This window comes from Onychostoma macrolepis, chromosome 22 (genome assembly GCF_012432095.1).
Source record: "Onychostoma macrolepis isolate SWU-2019 chromosome 22, ASM1243209v1, whole genome shotgun sequence".
Classification (NCBI taxonomy): Eukaryota; Metazoa; Chordata; class Actinopteri; order Cypriniformes; family Cyprinidae; genus Onychostoma; species Onychostoma macrolepis.
The window spans coordinates 14,025,121-14,040,374 of record NC_081176.1 but is presented as its reverse complement, the minus strand read 5'-3'; the positions used below and the strand labels follow the sequence as shown (position 1 = coordinate 14,040,374).

Below are 15,254 nucleotides of genomic sequence, written 5' to 3'. Positions count from 1 at the left end.
CCCAGAGGCCTTCGGGAGCCACTGAGAGGCGTATGTTTGCTCTAAAAAGAAGTTGCTGTCCTTTCAATAATTCAGTAATCTGAAGTTCTCTTGTGCCAACCAGAGTTCCTCAAATGCCAAAGAATGAATGCGGTGATGAGACCAGACGTTTAGGCCTTGTGTTGGTTTGGTGGATTTGGTTCAATCCTTACATATTTATTGTCACAGTGCAGAATTGTTTTTGTTAGTGTGAAAACCCAGGACTTATTTTTTATTATCTTTCTAGACAAAAACACATCTTTGAGCCCAAACAATAAGCCCTATAGACAGAAAATTTGGTAGAATGGAAGTACTCCCTGACCAGTGCAATGGTTCAGCCCAACTGGGAATGCAAGGGCTTAATGTCATTGGATTCACGGAGTAATTTTTTTGCAAATGCTACTTTTGTAAAGTAATCTCTCCCCAAACCAGTTAAGCCCCGCCCACAAATGATTCTAAAGATTTCATTGGTCAACTCAATCACAGCGTTGATTATGGACACAATGCTGAAACCCATACTAAACCCTAACCCTGACATTAACCCTAGCATTACTGTTAGGATTCATACATGATTTTCATACATGAAGTCAGAATTTTTCTTGATGGTTGACTGTGATTGAGTTGACCAATTAACTGCAGAGAAAGGGTTTGTGCTTACCTGGTTGGGGGGGAAAAAATCATGCAGTATGTTCAAGGCTGGTTGCCAGATTGTAATCACACTACATATAAGTATCAGGTATGGCTATATGACTATAACTCTTGAACAGAATGAGTTATTTTCTTAAGCTTTGGTACACCCAAGGAAGGGTTCACTTTGAGAATACCTGAAAGATTTGATGGGGCTTAGCCACTTGTTGGCACTAATATGGTGCTAAAACTGTGGGACTGTTTGTCCAATCAGTTTGAAATTTTGTGTTTGATATTGAGAAAAAGCAATTCCATCATTGATGGGCCCCCTCATGCCAAACAAGAACTATTGGTGTTCTTCATATCATTTCAATTTTCTTTTTAAATATAGACTCACAGTAAAAATATGGCCCTACAGTAAATGTCAATTATTAATTCTTGCAGCTTTATTTTAATCTGGTCAGACTGGCATTTCTCCAAATTCACATGCCCAGACCAGAAAAGGCAGGGAAATAGAGGCCACCAAGAGGCCTGTGGCAACGTCAAAGAAACAGCAGTCCTCCATGACGGATGTTTGAAATTATACACAACACAACAATGTCACACCCATTTCATTAATGTAGAAGAAAGCTTTTGTTGAAACATACTACTTCCTGGCTGGAATTTGCCCAGTGGCAATGCTCTTAAGAATAGTCTTAAGCTTTGACTTAAGCGCCAAAAATCTTAGTAAAAAGTAGGACTTTTCGAAGAGTAGGAGACTTTTATAAAGAAGCTAAAAGCAACTTTCAGTAAAGTCTAAGACTGATTCTTAAGTGTTGACTGAGGTGACACTTAAGTGTTGTGAACTAAGGACTACAATGATGTCAATCCAAAATGGCTGACCTCGACTTCTGAATCAGCCAATAGTGAGCCTGCTCATGTGACGCCACAGCAGCACAACACCAATCATTTAATGTAACTACAATAAAATCATTTAATTAAGACACTGAAATATTTTTAGTATTTTAGGATTAGTATTTTTTTTTAAATGCTTTGCATTGTGCAAAATTATCACAAATTATTACTGATGCTTTGTTTTCTATTGGTACGTCTCCTCGTTTACAGTTGGAGCAATGATGTGAACATGAGTTCCATCAACAGCTCCACCAACTCCAGGAAAGCCCACAATCCTCATAAAACTGGCTTGTTTTTGCAATATGGTTTGGCGGTTAGTTGGAAAGTCAATAAACTGCCATATAGTAGTGGCCAAAAAGTGATGTCCGTCCTAGGAAATTTGACATCTTCAACCTTAATAAAAAAAATGTGCAAGATTTTGTAAGCATATTGCATAGTTGCTTAGAGTCTATTGTTTTATTTGTGATAATAATGCAATGAAACATGCCAAATTATGCGGTCATAATTTATGGCCATGCTGTCATACAAAAAAATTATGAACACATGCAAAAACAAGAGGACCAATGAAATGTTAATCACTTATTTTGTAGTCAATGTGCCAATGTTGCCAATTTAGTGACTTCCTCATCCCTTTAGAGACTTTTTTTTTTCAAAAGCCTAGCAACAAAATCAATTTCTTGGACAAACCTTTTCTACATTCCGAGACTCTCCCATTACGTCATAACGGCGAGTTCACTGATCTATATAAATATAAATCAGTGAACTCACCTTTATACAGTCATCTAGCAACATTAAGTGACCAGTTTTAGCTACTTTCATTTGAAAGCAGTTGGCAACACTGGTCAGTGTTTTTTTGAACTTTGTATTTTAATGGTTTAAGTGAAATGTGGGGTCATAATTTTTTTTTAAACTCTCCACACATCACTTTTGGCCACTGTTGTGTTTGGTGGGGTTAGTGCCACAATATACAAGACCCTGCTTACAGTGTCATCACCGGTGCATTGCTGGATTTTTCCAATTTTCCAGCGAAAGAAAAATGCAGTTACTTTCATTTCTGCAGTTAGAGCATTGACTTGTTGAGTGGAAGAGGTTATTACATTTCTTACTTTGTCAGTTACAAAAACAAAAAAAACAAAAAAGACTTTTTGATCTTGACAATCAAGTTTGTATCGTTTTATCAACTCCATATCATCATATGACTCCATTATGTCATATCTTTGCTGGAAAGTGTTTGTCTCCTCTTTGCTGCCATCTTGTTACTCCTAACTAGGTTAGGAGACCTCTTCAGCTCTCTTAAATAATTTAGGAGCTGAGACTCAACACTTATCACTCTTATTCTTAAGTCTAGGAATAAGAGTAAAATTATGTCATTCTTAGAATTTTGACACACTTAGGACTAAAATTTTACTCTGAGCAGCTTTATACATACGGCCCCAGGGTCCATATTCACAAAACATTTGATCTTACCACTAAGAGTTCCTAAATAGCAGTGAATATTTTTAGCGAAGCGTGTCCTCTTAAAACCTATTTACAAAGCTGCTGAGACACATTTTTACTAAGGAATAGAGAGAAGTCTTAATCTAAGACTAAGGGCGGGGTTGACCTAGTTGCTATGGATGATGTCAGCAAGCTTACTAACTATGCACACAGTGATTGGCTGATAAGAGAGGGGAGGGGTCTCTGTCAGAGATTTATTCATAGAAATACTGTAGAGCAACGCAATATTATGTTGCCATATTCAAATAAAGGTTAAAAAAGAAAAATGTTAGTTGCCACATTCAAATAAAGAATGTGTCACTAATTAAACAAGTACTGTATATGTTCAGCTAATTGTCAGCCTCTTATATATGCTTCTCGTAAACAATTAGCGGATATGCATATAAACAGCCTTTTAACTAACAGAGTAGAATAATCATGGCTGATAGTAAGACATGTAAACATAAAAGAAAACCAAACTTGACGCTAGAACAGCTGTTACTTCCTGCCCAACTGATTAATGAAATCAAGGATATAATCGAAGGAAAATTTAGAGTTGGGATAACCTCCAAAACCAAAGGCGATACCTTTTTAAAAGCTCATTATCGTCAAATGGTTCTAAAATTTGTATGTTCCGAGGCAGATTGCTGGCAACAGCCATTTTAGGAATAGTTTGTGGCACGTCCTGATATTGCCAAGTGCGACGTGTTCCTGGGTCAACATCTTTGTGATTAACCAATCAGATTTCAAGAACCAGTTTATAATTTTTGTAAAGTTTAGGATTACAATCAGTGTTTGGTGCCTGTACATCAGTGTAATTCATCTATCAGTTCCTCTGATTTTAGGGATTACTCATGGGTAAGGTTAGGTTTAGGTGTAGGAATATGGTTAAGATTATATTTTTGGATTAAAATGTTGTTCCAGGGTCAACAAAATATGTTGACCCAGGAACACGTCGCACTTGGCAATATCAGGACGTGCCTTTGTGACTTCACTACTCTTAACATTTCACAGATTTAGGAGCTAGTTTTAGCGCTGAAATGCTCTTAGAGCAAAAATTTAGGACTGACGCCCATTAATTTTAAGATTTTCTCTAAAATCTCAGCAAGTTATGAGCTACTTTTAGCCTTAAGATGTTAAATGAATATGGGCCCAGATTTTTAAAAATGTCCATGCCTTGAAGATAATCTCTTGGTTGGTTTAGTTTTGTGAAAAGAATGGTGGTGGCAGCGTTTGTTTTAAAAAGTTTCTCTTTTGTAAGGATGGAAGACTGGGAAATGGTTGGGGCAAAGCACAGAAAAATCCTGGTGCTGCACTGCATAAAAACACTAGAAAAGAAACGTTCATCTTCTAACACCATTAAATTCCAACTTGGAGTCTTAGGGTGAATCCCATTTCTCTGTCTTACCCCTTCCCCTTAGTTTTGCGTGTTCACGTGAGAATAAGGGCTATCCAAATTCTCGTTTTGATCGAGGGGTAGGGCTAAGGGGAAGCGGTAGATACCCCTTAAAACCAAGCATTTTCGCGAGCTTACTTGAAACCAAGGGGTACCCAGAACACACTGCGCAACCGGCAACAATGGCGGCCAGATCATCAAGTATTCAAGTATTTTCGGCTTAAATAATTTATTTAAAAATTACGACAGTCCTGTACATATATATTTGCAACCATGTTCTTAATTGAAACGTTTTTAAAAAATCGCTAGTTTGCTACGCTAACGATACATTGCTGATTTGCATAACAGTCCCACAGACTAGCCTTGAATGGGCTCCATGCATGTCTACAGTTTTAACAAGTTTGTAAAACGATCCAAAGTTTGTGATCAACACTTGTCGGCTCTGGTGACGTAGCAGCCAGCTAGCGACGGTGTATGATGACGTAACCGTAACCAAGTGGTGTCTCATTTCATAGGGGTATGTTTTCACCCCTAGTGCTTACCACTCGGTTTCGAGGGACAAGGGCTAGGGGTAAGACGAAGGGGTAGGGGAAGGGAGAGGGGTAAGACAGAGAAATGGGATTCACCCTTAGCATTACAAGACCAACAGTTCAAAAGGATTGAATACATTCAATTGTTTCTGACCTTGAATGGATTCTTTTTTTTCTGGCCATTGCGTGGTAAATATTGCATAATATGGTTGAATTAAGAAACAGAAATGGTTTAAAATATTAAATATTTATAGGTACTATAAATAATATTATCTAAAATTTTCAAAGATACAGCTGTAAAAATAAACAACAATCTTACACTAATTATTCTCAGAGTTAGTACAGCAATGCAGCAGGAAAAACCAAGCATTACTGTTTTTAACACTTAAGAAATGCTGTTCGGCACATGAAACAGTACATAAAACCCCTCTTAACTGTGGCAGAAACATCAATATGGCAACGCACACCAATGTTCAAGAAAAAATTAAATATATTAGCAACAATAATCACAATAAGCAATTCGTCTGCTAAATAACATCTGCCAAGTTCATTAGCCAAACTATAAGTCATTTACGGTTGCCAAGCAACTTAGCATATTAATATAATACTGAATTTGTGCCGTTTTTGTTGGTGTGCACATTAGCCATTTCAAAAGTGCTTTTAACGTGGCTTATCCAGTCAGATTTTATAGCAGGAACTACTCATTTCTGAAATGGGATTTAACGGCATTGGCCATTCAATATGCAACTATGTCCAGACCTGGAGATGTCGTTGAGCCATAATTTGTTTCACCAATAATGTTGCGTGTTCATTAAAAAAAGAAAACAATGAGACTCCAGTAATCCACACCAAAAATTTCTCAAACATATTTTAATTCACAACTCGATAACAGTAACTAAAGATACAACACTGACATTTACAGCTTTTGAGTGTCACAGATTCAACTGGATGAAAATAAAAACTGATTAACAGGAAACCAAATTCCGCTTGTATTTTGCATGTGAATGAATTTTTTTGAATGAAACCCATATGTTGGTTAAGTCAAAACTTAAATTTATAACAATTTTTAAGTGTTTGCCTTGTGGCGCCAATAAACAGCTGCATCTTCTACTTTAGTTTGAATGGGACCTTATGAACCAAAGGCCTTAGATTAATTCTCGCATATCGCTTCCTCCTTTTGCACAAAAAGCAAGCATTCATCCTGTTGTGCCTTAAAATGATTGCTCTATGCACATGAATCATCTTCAACAAATGAATCCTGGCGAGGCAGAACAATGACCTTAAAAAAACACCTTGAGCAAGATTTAATAGATAACCTGAATGATTCTTTCCTTTTCCAATTTGCTACATTCAAATGTTGCCTTAATTAGTGCTGGATCAAAACCATCCTATTGAAGATTAGTTTGCAATTTACAGAATTTGGTTAAATATGTAGAAGGCGATCAAGATGGCCACAAATCATCAAACATAAACATGAACCAACCAACTAACGGATTTATGGAATGAACAATATTAACTGCAGGATTAATGACGACAACATGTTCGTATTCAAGTGTTTGAGGTACGTTTAATCAATGGACAAGCAAGTCCACTGCTCGACGGGATGCTGAGAACTCAGAAAATGAAGCATTTTTTTTGCAATTCTTTGTGGTCATGGCACCAACAAAACTGTAAAGAAACGAAAAACCAGGGTTGGCACATTAAAAGAAACATTTGAGGAATTTATGAGAAGTGGAGTGCAGAAAGAAACAAGTACATCAAGAAGGAAAGAGTACAAAGATTCAGTTAAATTTCACTCTTCTCAAAGTATAAGGCCATTTATTTTGCCCTGAAATTAAATTAATATGCAAAAGTGCCCCCAATTTGAACATGTTAGAGTCTAAACAAAAATATCATATGCAGTCTATGCCGGCAGACTAACATATTACAAAAAAACAAAACAAAACTGTTGATGTCAAAAAACCCCTGGGTGACATTGACATCAGCAGGATCCAAGGACTCTACAAATTCAGTCTGTTCCCATGATCCAGTGAGACAGCAGTCCATGCCCACGGTATTCCAACACAAGGAACATTCTGGGAACTGCATAGTCATAAATAAGGGTTTGTCCATCAGTCTAATCCTTCAGAAGTTAGATAAAAATACACAAAAGAAAGGTAGGTTGGGATGTTTCAGGAAAACAAAATACTGTGAGAGCAGAAAAAAAAACATCCCATCTTTGGATTATGTCGTCAGTAACTACTTGATGATAATGTAAAATTTGGAGGTAACTGCAATGCTCCCATCCAGAGATAACCTAGGGTTTGTTTCCACAAAATGCAACTTTACAAAATGAGAAAAATTAACAAGAGGAAAAAAAAAATAAAAAATTCCCAAGTAAGAGTCTATACAGAGTCAACAAGGGGATGGATCTGTATCACAGGCGACAAGTTAACTTGCAAGATTTTTTGTGCCTTCCTTCTCACCTCCTCGTCTGTGACTGAATCGTCTACTTTTATAACCTTCCATTCAAGACCATTCAGTCTAGAAACGTCTTGGCCATTGGTGAGTGTAGACTGGGACCAGTTATAGCTTTGGAAACGGAGTCTCCTCACTGAACCATTGTCCAGACCACTGGTCATCACATCAGGTTTACCTGATACAGTTTCGATCTTTTTATAAATGCTACCATCTTTAAGACCGAAACCATTTTGACAGACGACTGGGGCAGAGTCTCCAATAAGGGCATCGTCTACTTTGAACGGACATGACAAAACACGTTTGTTGTCCAAGGCAACTACATTTGATGTCTGACTGCCATTTTCCGTTGGAGAGTGCGGAATTCCGGAGCGATCCGGTGGCCGTCCTAGAGCAAAACTGGGGGCGCTTTTAGAATCCGAACCAAAGTGAATTTGCAACCTTGCGGTGTGGCCTCCGGTCAACCCCTTTATGTTTGTTAGCTTGAGGCACTGCTGCGCTTGAACAGAATGATTATCTAGCATTGCGGTTGCAACATTCTGCTTAAGACTGTCCACCGAGAGATTGGTAAGCATGATCTTGGGTTGGTTTTGGAGAATGTCCTTTGCCGCTCTACTGAGCATCGCGTAATTCACATCCTTGGACTTGCTCAAACCTTTCCTCCCTCGCTTCTTGCAAGGTTTCTGCACTCTCTGAACCTTGCTGCCGATCCTGGAAGAGATTGGTTCCGTGGTGCAAGACGTGTATCCATATACATCTTTGCTCCTCAAAATCACAGGCTTTGCTCCCTCTTTCCTCAGCTCTTGAAGAAAGGACACCATTTGTCTCTCGGTGTCCGACAGATCCTTGGACATGGGGTTAAAGACCCTCAAGGCCTCTTCGAGGGCAGTTTGTCCAGCTGGGGCAAATCTGGCCCAGGAATGGACTACCCTCCCCATGCCCTGCTCTTCACAATTCATGGTGCACCTTCACAGCTGGTATGCATAAGGACTTCAGGTGTCTGTGAATATGAAAAGGATATTAAAAAAACCCCACATGAATTACAGTTTATATTATCTAATATGAAAAGCAGTGTAAATTCTGCAACACTAGCACCCAATGGATTAGCAAAAATATAATTTTTGATCAAAAAACAGGTGGTTTTATTCCAAGCACACAACATTGATTGAGCTAGCAGTCCAACTGGATTATACATAACATGCTTGTCTGAAAAGTCTGCTGATAGTTATGCTTGTATCTTCCTAGATGTAGACCTAGATTTAAACCAAATTATCCCTGCCAGTCTTGACTGATGCAGTTTGGCAAAACAATGTTTTTTATTGTTTGCTTTGGGTCAAAACAGTACCATGACTCAACTAATCACAACATTCTGGTTATACAGTTTGAACTGTCAGTTTTTCAACAGTTCTTTAAAAGTGACCTTCAACTATAATACTCCACTAAATAAAGTAGCCTATGCGTCGCAAAGTAAAGTAGCTGGTAGGGATTTTATTTCACACAATCAAAGTTGCATGAATAACAGTCTCAAGAATATTTTGTGGTTGAGAATGACTTCAACTGTGAAATGGGGATTTACAGGTGCTCAGGTAGTATGTAAAGTATTAGCCTCAGACTTCATTTCTTACAACAGATTACCTACAGGAACACTGGCCAATTTAATTTTTGCAAACTGTTCTAATTGCCTAAGATTTTTTAAGAATCTCTCTAACTATCCATCCATGGGAAATGAATCTGAACTCACTGCTTTCCACTTCAAAACAGTTCTACAATTTCAACCAATTGCTTATTAGGTTCTTTGTCCTATTGTTAAGAGCAATGACTTTTGATAGACGTAGCTTTCTGATAGTTGTTTCAACACTGCATCTACAAATGCTTAGTAATATTTATATAATTTAGTTTATTGAACAAACATACACAGGAAATGTTAGAAATAAAAACAAGAGCAAATTTGATCCACATAATAATTCAATAGTTCCACATAGGAAAGGGCATTTGCAAGGCTTGTTGAATGTTTTACCGCATGAGATTCCACCTTTAGCAATTAGGCATCAGTGGATTCATAATTTTCTTCAAGGCAGTTTCTGAATTTCAAATCGCCTTACCAGGAAAACTACAACAGGACACAATGCAACTGTATTCAAGAAGCTACATTAAAGAAGCACAACACAATGCAGGTAATGGTAATCAGTTCTAAGAAAAGTAAATGTTTAAAGGGGTCTTGACATGAGAAATAACATTTTCCCTGATCATTTGACATTTGACTTCTGTCACCATACTATAAAAACATTTTGTAAGTTTTATATCTCAAAACTTCTTCATTGCTCCAAAAACAGCTTTCATTGAAACCAAGCATGCAAAATGACTCATTTTCTACTTCCACGTTTTTAATTATGTAATACATCAGCACAAGTCTTCCTGCACAGATACTGATCAACACCTACTTCTATATCATTGCTCCTTTACAGTGAAGGAATTTATTTTGCAGTTCACTGTAAAAATTGTAAAACTTTTAAATGATACAAGACAGTAAAAATTATATGGTACAAAACTGTTAATTGGTTAATAAGTTCTCTTACTATAAACAATGAAAACTAATGAATCTAACAGGATTTTATTCTAAAATGTACAGATTTTAGAAGTTAAATAGAGCAAGTCATCTTATAGGCCTAATTTACAGTGAAAACCGTGAACTGACATTCCCATAATTACCTGTATGGCATGTCACATTTGATGGTTTTGATGGCTTCTTTTTTCTTTTTTAAATTATATCTTATGGTACTGACTTAAGAGTTAGCTGCATTATTTTATGTATGTTACCATGATGGTGTTTCGTATTTGTGTGGTCTTATATTTTAAGCATTTGCATCAGCTTTTGGAAAAGCTACTTGTGGTGAGCTGTGATTCATCATGTTGCTCTCGCATTACCACCTCTGTTTTTGGGTGGTTGTCAGTATACTATATATTATAAAAGGTACAAAATCAGATTTTAGTACTTCAGGAGGTTGGTATATTAAAAGGTTAGTTCACCCAAAAATGAAAATTAGCCCATGTTTCACTCACGCTCAATGCATCCTAGGTGTATATGACTTTCTTCTTTCAGACGAATTCAATCAGTTATATTAAAAATTATCCTTGCTCTTCCAAGCTTTATAATGGCAGTGGGTGGGTGTTTTTTATTTTTTCAACAGTCCAAAAGAAGTCAAATAAAGCACATCCATCCATAATAAAACATGCCTCACATGCTCCTGTTAAACTTGCGAGACTAGAATCTCTTAAAGGGAGGCAAGCATCTCACAGGCGTGTGCGCCAAGCATACGTCCTATGTCATCCGCCTGGAATGACTTGCATGTCCCCCATCCCCCAGCACTGGAGCCAATCAACAACTGGCTGAAGACCTGAATGAGTTTTACTGCAGGTTTGAAAAGCAAAAGTCTGGTCTGACACCCCACACCCACTCTGACGGTTTGACATCACAGCCATCAACACCCTCCCCCTCCCTACTGTTTCTCAGCCTGTACTCAAGATCTGTGAAGATGTAAGCAAAGTCTTCAGGAGACAGAAGATAAGGAAAGTCAAAGGCCCAGACGGTGTCTCTCCAGCCTGCCTCAAAGCCTGTGCTGTCCAGCTATCATCCCATCCATCTTCAACAGATCACTGGAGCTGTGTGAAGTCCCCTCCTGCGTCAAACGCTCCACCATCATCCCTGTACCCAAGAAACCAAAAATCACAGGACTTAATAACTACAGACCTGTTGCTTTAACGTCTGTGGTGATGAAGTCATTTGAGAGGCTTGTGTTGGCCCACCTGAAAGACATTACTGGACCCCCTGCAGTTTGCTTACAGAGCAAGCAGGTCTGTGGATGATGTAGTCAACATGGGATTGCACTACATACTCCAACATCTGGACAAACCAGGAACTTATGCAAGGATACTGTTTGTGGACTTCAGCTCCGCTTTCAACAACATCATCCCAGGTACCCTTCAGAATAAACTGACCCAGCTCTCTGTACCCACCTCAATCTGTCAGTGGATCACCAGCTTCCTGACAGACAGGCAGCAGCTAGTGAGGCTGGGAAAACACACATCCAACACCTGCACCATCAGCACTGGAGCTCCTCAGGGCTGCGTTCTCTCCCCACTGCTATTCTCCCTCTACACAAATGACTGCACCTCTAAAGACCCCTCTGTCAAACTCCTGAAGTTTGCAGATGACACTACAGTCATCGGCCTCATCCAGAACGGCGACGAGTCCGCTTACAGACAAGAGGTTGAGCAGCTGGCTGTCTGGTGCAGTCACAACAACCCGGAGCTGAACACGCTCAAAACTGTAGAGATGATCGTGGACTTCAGGAGAAACCCCTGCACTCCCCCCACCATCATGAACCGCACTGTGGCTGTAGTGGAGTCATTCAAGTTCCTGGGAACCACCATCTCCCAGGACCTGAAGTGGGACACTCATATAGACTCAATCGTGAAAAAAGCTCAGCAGAGGTTGTACTTTCTTAGTCAACTGAAAAAGTTCAACCTGCCACAGGCGCATGAGACACAGTTTTACTCGGCTGTTATTGAGTCTGTTCTGTGCTCCACTATAACTGTCTGGTTTGGGTCAGCCAGAAAATCAGATATAAGAAGAGTGCAGCAGACTGTTAGGACAGCAGATATGATCATTGGCGTCCACCTGCCCAGCCTTCAGGACTTCTACAACTTCAGAGTGAAGAAATGGGCAGGTAACATCATCACAGACCCCTCTCACCCCGGACACAACCTGTTTGCACTTCCCCCTTCAGGCAGATGCTACAGATCTCTGTGCACTAGAACATCTAGGCATAAAAACAGTTTTTTCCCCCCATGCCATCTCCAACCTTAACAGCTAACACAAGAATTATTACCCGTGTTCTGTAATTCAATCTCCCTCTCTAATTATTGCCTCTCTCTCTCAAGTACTATGTAAATACATATGCATATTTTCTATACCGCTGTAGAGTAAATAATGCACAAATCTGTACCTAAATCTTCTGTGCCAGATTCATACACATTATTGTTAAGTCTTATTTAAATGTTTCTGTTCTCATGTCAGAGATATATATATATATATATATATGAATGCATAACAAGAGTTTCTTAAAAACAAAAAAAAACAAAAAATTCCTCGTGTGTTTGCGCACACTTAGCCAATTCTAATTCTAATCTAGGTACAGTGGGGGAAAAAGTTATTTGATCCCCTGCTTATTTTGTACGTTATTGCAAGTAAATGATCAGTCTATAAATTTTAAATGGTAGGTTTATTTGAACAGTGAGAGACAGAACAACAACAAAAAAAATCCAGAAAAACGCTTTAAAAAAAGTTATAAATTGATTTGCATTTTAATGAGTGAAATAAGTATTTGACCCTTTCCCAAAACATGACTTCGTGCCTTTGATGCGGTGCAGTTGTCCTGTCCCCTTAGCAGAAAAACACCCCTAAAGCATAACGTTTGCACCTCCATGTTTGACGGTGGGGATGGTGTTCTTGGGGCAGCATTCCTCCTCCTTCAAACACGGCGAGTTGAGTTGATGCCAAAGAGCTCGATTTTGGTTTCATGACCACAACACTTTTGATGTTCATTGGCAAACTTCAGACGGGCTGTACATGTGCTTTCTTGAGCAGGAGGACCTTCAGGATTTCAGTCCTTCACGGCGTAGTGTGTTACCAATTGTTTTCTTTGTGACTATGGTCCCAGCTGCCTTGAGATCATTAACATGATCCTCCGGTGTAGTTCTGGGCTGATTCCTCACCGTTCTCATGAAACTCATGAAACTCCACGAGGTGAGATCTTGCATGGAGCCCCAGTCCGAGGGAGACTGACAGTTATTTTGTGTTTCTTCCATTTGTGAATAAATCGCACCAACTGTTGTCACCTTCTCACCAAGCTGCTTGGCGATGGTCTTGTAGCCCATTCCAGCCTTGTGTAGGTCTACAATCTTGTCCCTGACATCCTTGGACAGCTCTTTGGTCTTGACCATGATGGAGAGTTTGGAATCTGATTGACTGATTCTGTGGACAGGTGTCTTTTATACAGGTAACAAACTGAGATTAGGAGCAGTCCCTTTAAGAGAGTGCTCCTAATCTCAGCTCCTTACCTGTATAAAAGACACATGGGAGCCAGAAATCTTGCTGATTGATAGGGGATAAAATACTTATTTCACTCATTAAAATGCAAATCAATTTATAACTTTTTTGAAATGCGTTTTTTTCTGGATTTTTTTGTTATTATTCTGTCTCTCACTGTTCAAATAAACCTACCATTAAAATTATAGACTGATCATTTCTTTGTCAGTGGGCAAACGTACAAAATCAGTAGGGGCCACTGTAACAGGTACGGCAAAGTTGCAACCATATTTTTTATTGTGAAGTTCTGGCAACCACAGCTCTGAGCTCCACTTCACAAGCCTCAATTGACGAGCTATGCATTACCAGGGTAACGCTGAAGCTGATGTTTCACCCATAGAGATCAATGACATTGATTCAATGCTAGGGCTGGGTATCAAGTTCAATACTTTTTAAGCACCGACTGAACTGCCTCGCTACTATCAAGTATCAACAAATGTCGTCTTGTTCAGTACCAAATTTCGATACCTAAGGGGTTAATCTCATCAATGTCAGTGAGCCAAAAAGCATGCAGCATGTTTGATGTGCCTAAATCAAGTACTGGTAATTGGCTCTGGTGAGGCATCACAGAAAAACACTAGTTTACGTCAGTTATGCCCAGAGACGTGGCTCACACATGAGGCTGTAGAGTGTAAGCATCCCAACCCCAGTAGCTATAAGGCTACATTTACACTAGTGCATCTTCATTTTAAAATTCAAAGTGAAAATTATCTTAGTCCATACTGACATTCCCAAAAAGATCTTCATTCACACTACACGATCGAAAACGCATGTTACGTGACCAATGTAGCAAGATTATACTGCGCTTTTACTCAAAACTCACTTTAAACCATCAATTGTTTGTAAACATTTCTGATTACAAATTATATGCTTTGGTCATATGTTGCTGAAATGTTATTTGTAGCCTTTTATATCAAGATAATAGCTACACTTGCTTAGCATTTCTTAGGTAAACACCCTGTATTGTAATGAAAATAGACAGAACCCCATGAAAATCATATACTATCGTAATCATGTGTTTATTAGCTTAAAGTGCATATTGCAGGTTTAAAAAAAATTTCCAAATGAATATATAAACTTGTATGAAAATACCATATGAACCATTAATGCAGGATTTGAAAATGTTTTACAAGACGTGAGTGCACAAATTTAGAAGAAAAAGTGACGCTTTCCTTGACGGCTCTCAAAAAACGCTTTTTTTTCAACATCGCGTCATATTACGTCACATAAGGGAGTCGTGTGCCGCGCTCTGCTGGTATTCAGTGGAGCGGGCACGAGTCAGTGTGTTTTCGAGAGTTATTTTTATTTCAATTTATCATTGTCATGGTAAATTGTGTTTGTGGAGGAAACACTAACTCCAGCCTGTCAGGACATCGAGTCCACAGGTTTCCTAACAAGAAATAGGACGGCATCTTCACTGATGCATCTGCTTCGAGAAACGCGGTGGGTGTGTAGCTTAACGATCACTTTACACCGGAGGATTATCATCCCGGCGATATGAGTTCCACATGGGATACCGAAGCAAGAGCCTAGTGAGACTGCACACAGCAGCTTCATCGGGTCCCGGTCCGCCTGTGTTCGGCCGCCGGCGGGAGACATGATGCTCATGGATCCGTCAGAGATGCTGCTCCACGAAAATGTCAACTGTGCACCGTAAGTCTTGTTTTTTAACATTTGCTAACTATCAAATCAGTGAACATAATTATTT

The 15,254-nt window shown here is 39.0% G+C and overlaps 1 protein-coding gene across 2 annotated transcripts in view; it reads right to left on the bottom strand.

The window, feature by feature from the left end:
* Nucleotides 1-5,790: 5,790 nt before the first annotated feature.
* The window catches only part of ccdc71 (coiled-coil domain containing 71), a 28,500-nt gene continuing 19,036 nt past the window's right edge, over nucleotides 5,791-15,254 (bottom strand). For both annotated transcript variants that reach the window (XM_058761294.1, XM_058761295.1), the window contains exon 2: nucleotides 5,791-8,398. In XM_058761294.1, coding sequence (XP_058617277.1) covers nucleotides 7,326-8,357 — 1,032 coding nt within the window. In that variant the 5' untranslated portion in view covers nucleotides 8,358-8,398 and the 3' untranslated portion in view covers nucleotides 5,791-7,325. The remainder of the gene's footprint in view (nucleotides 8,399-15,254) is intronic.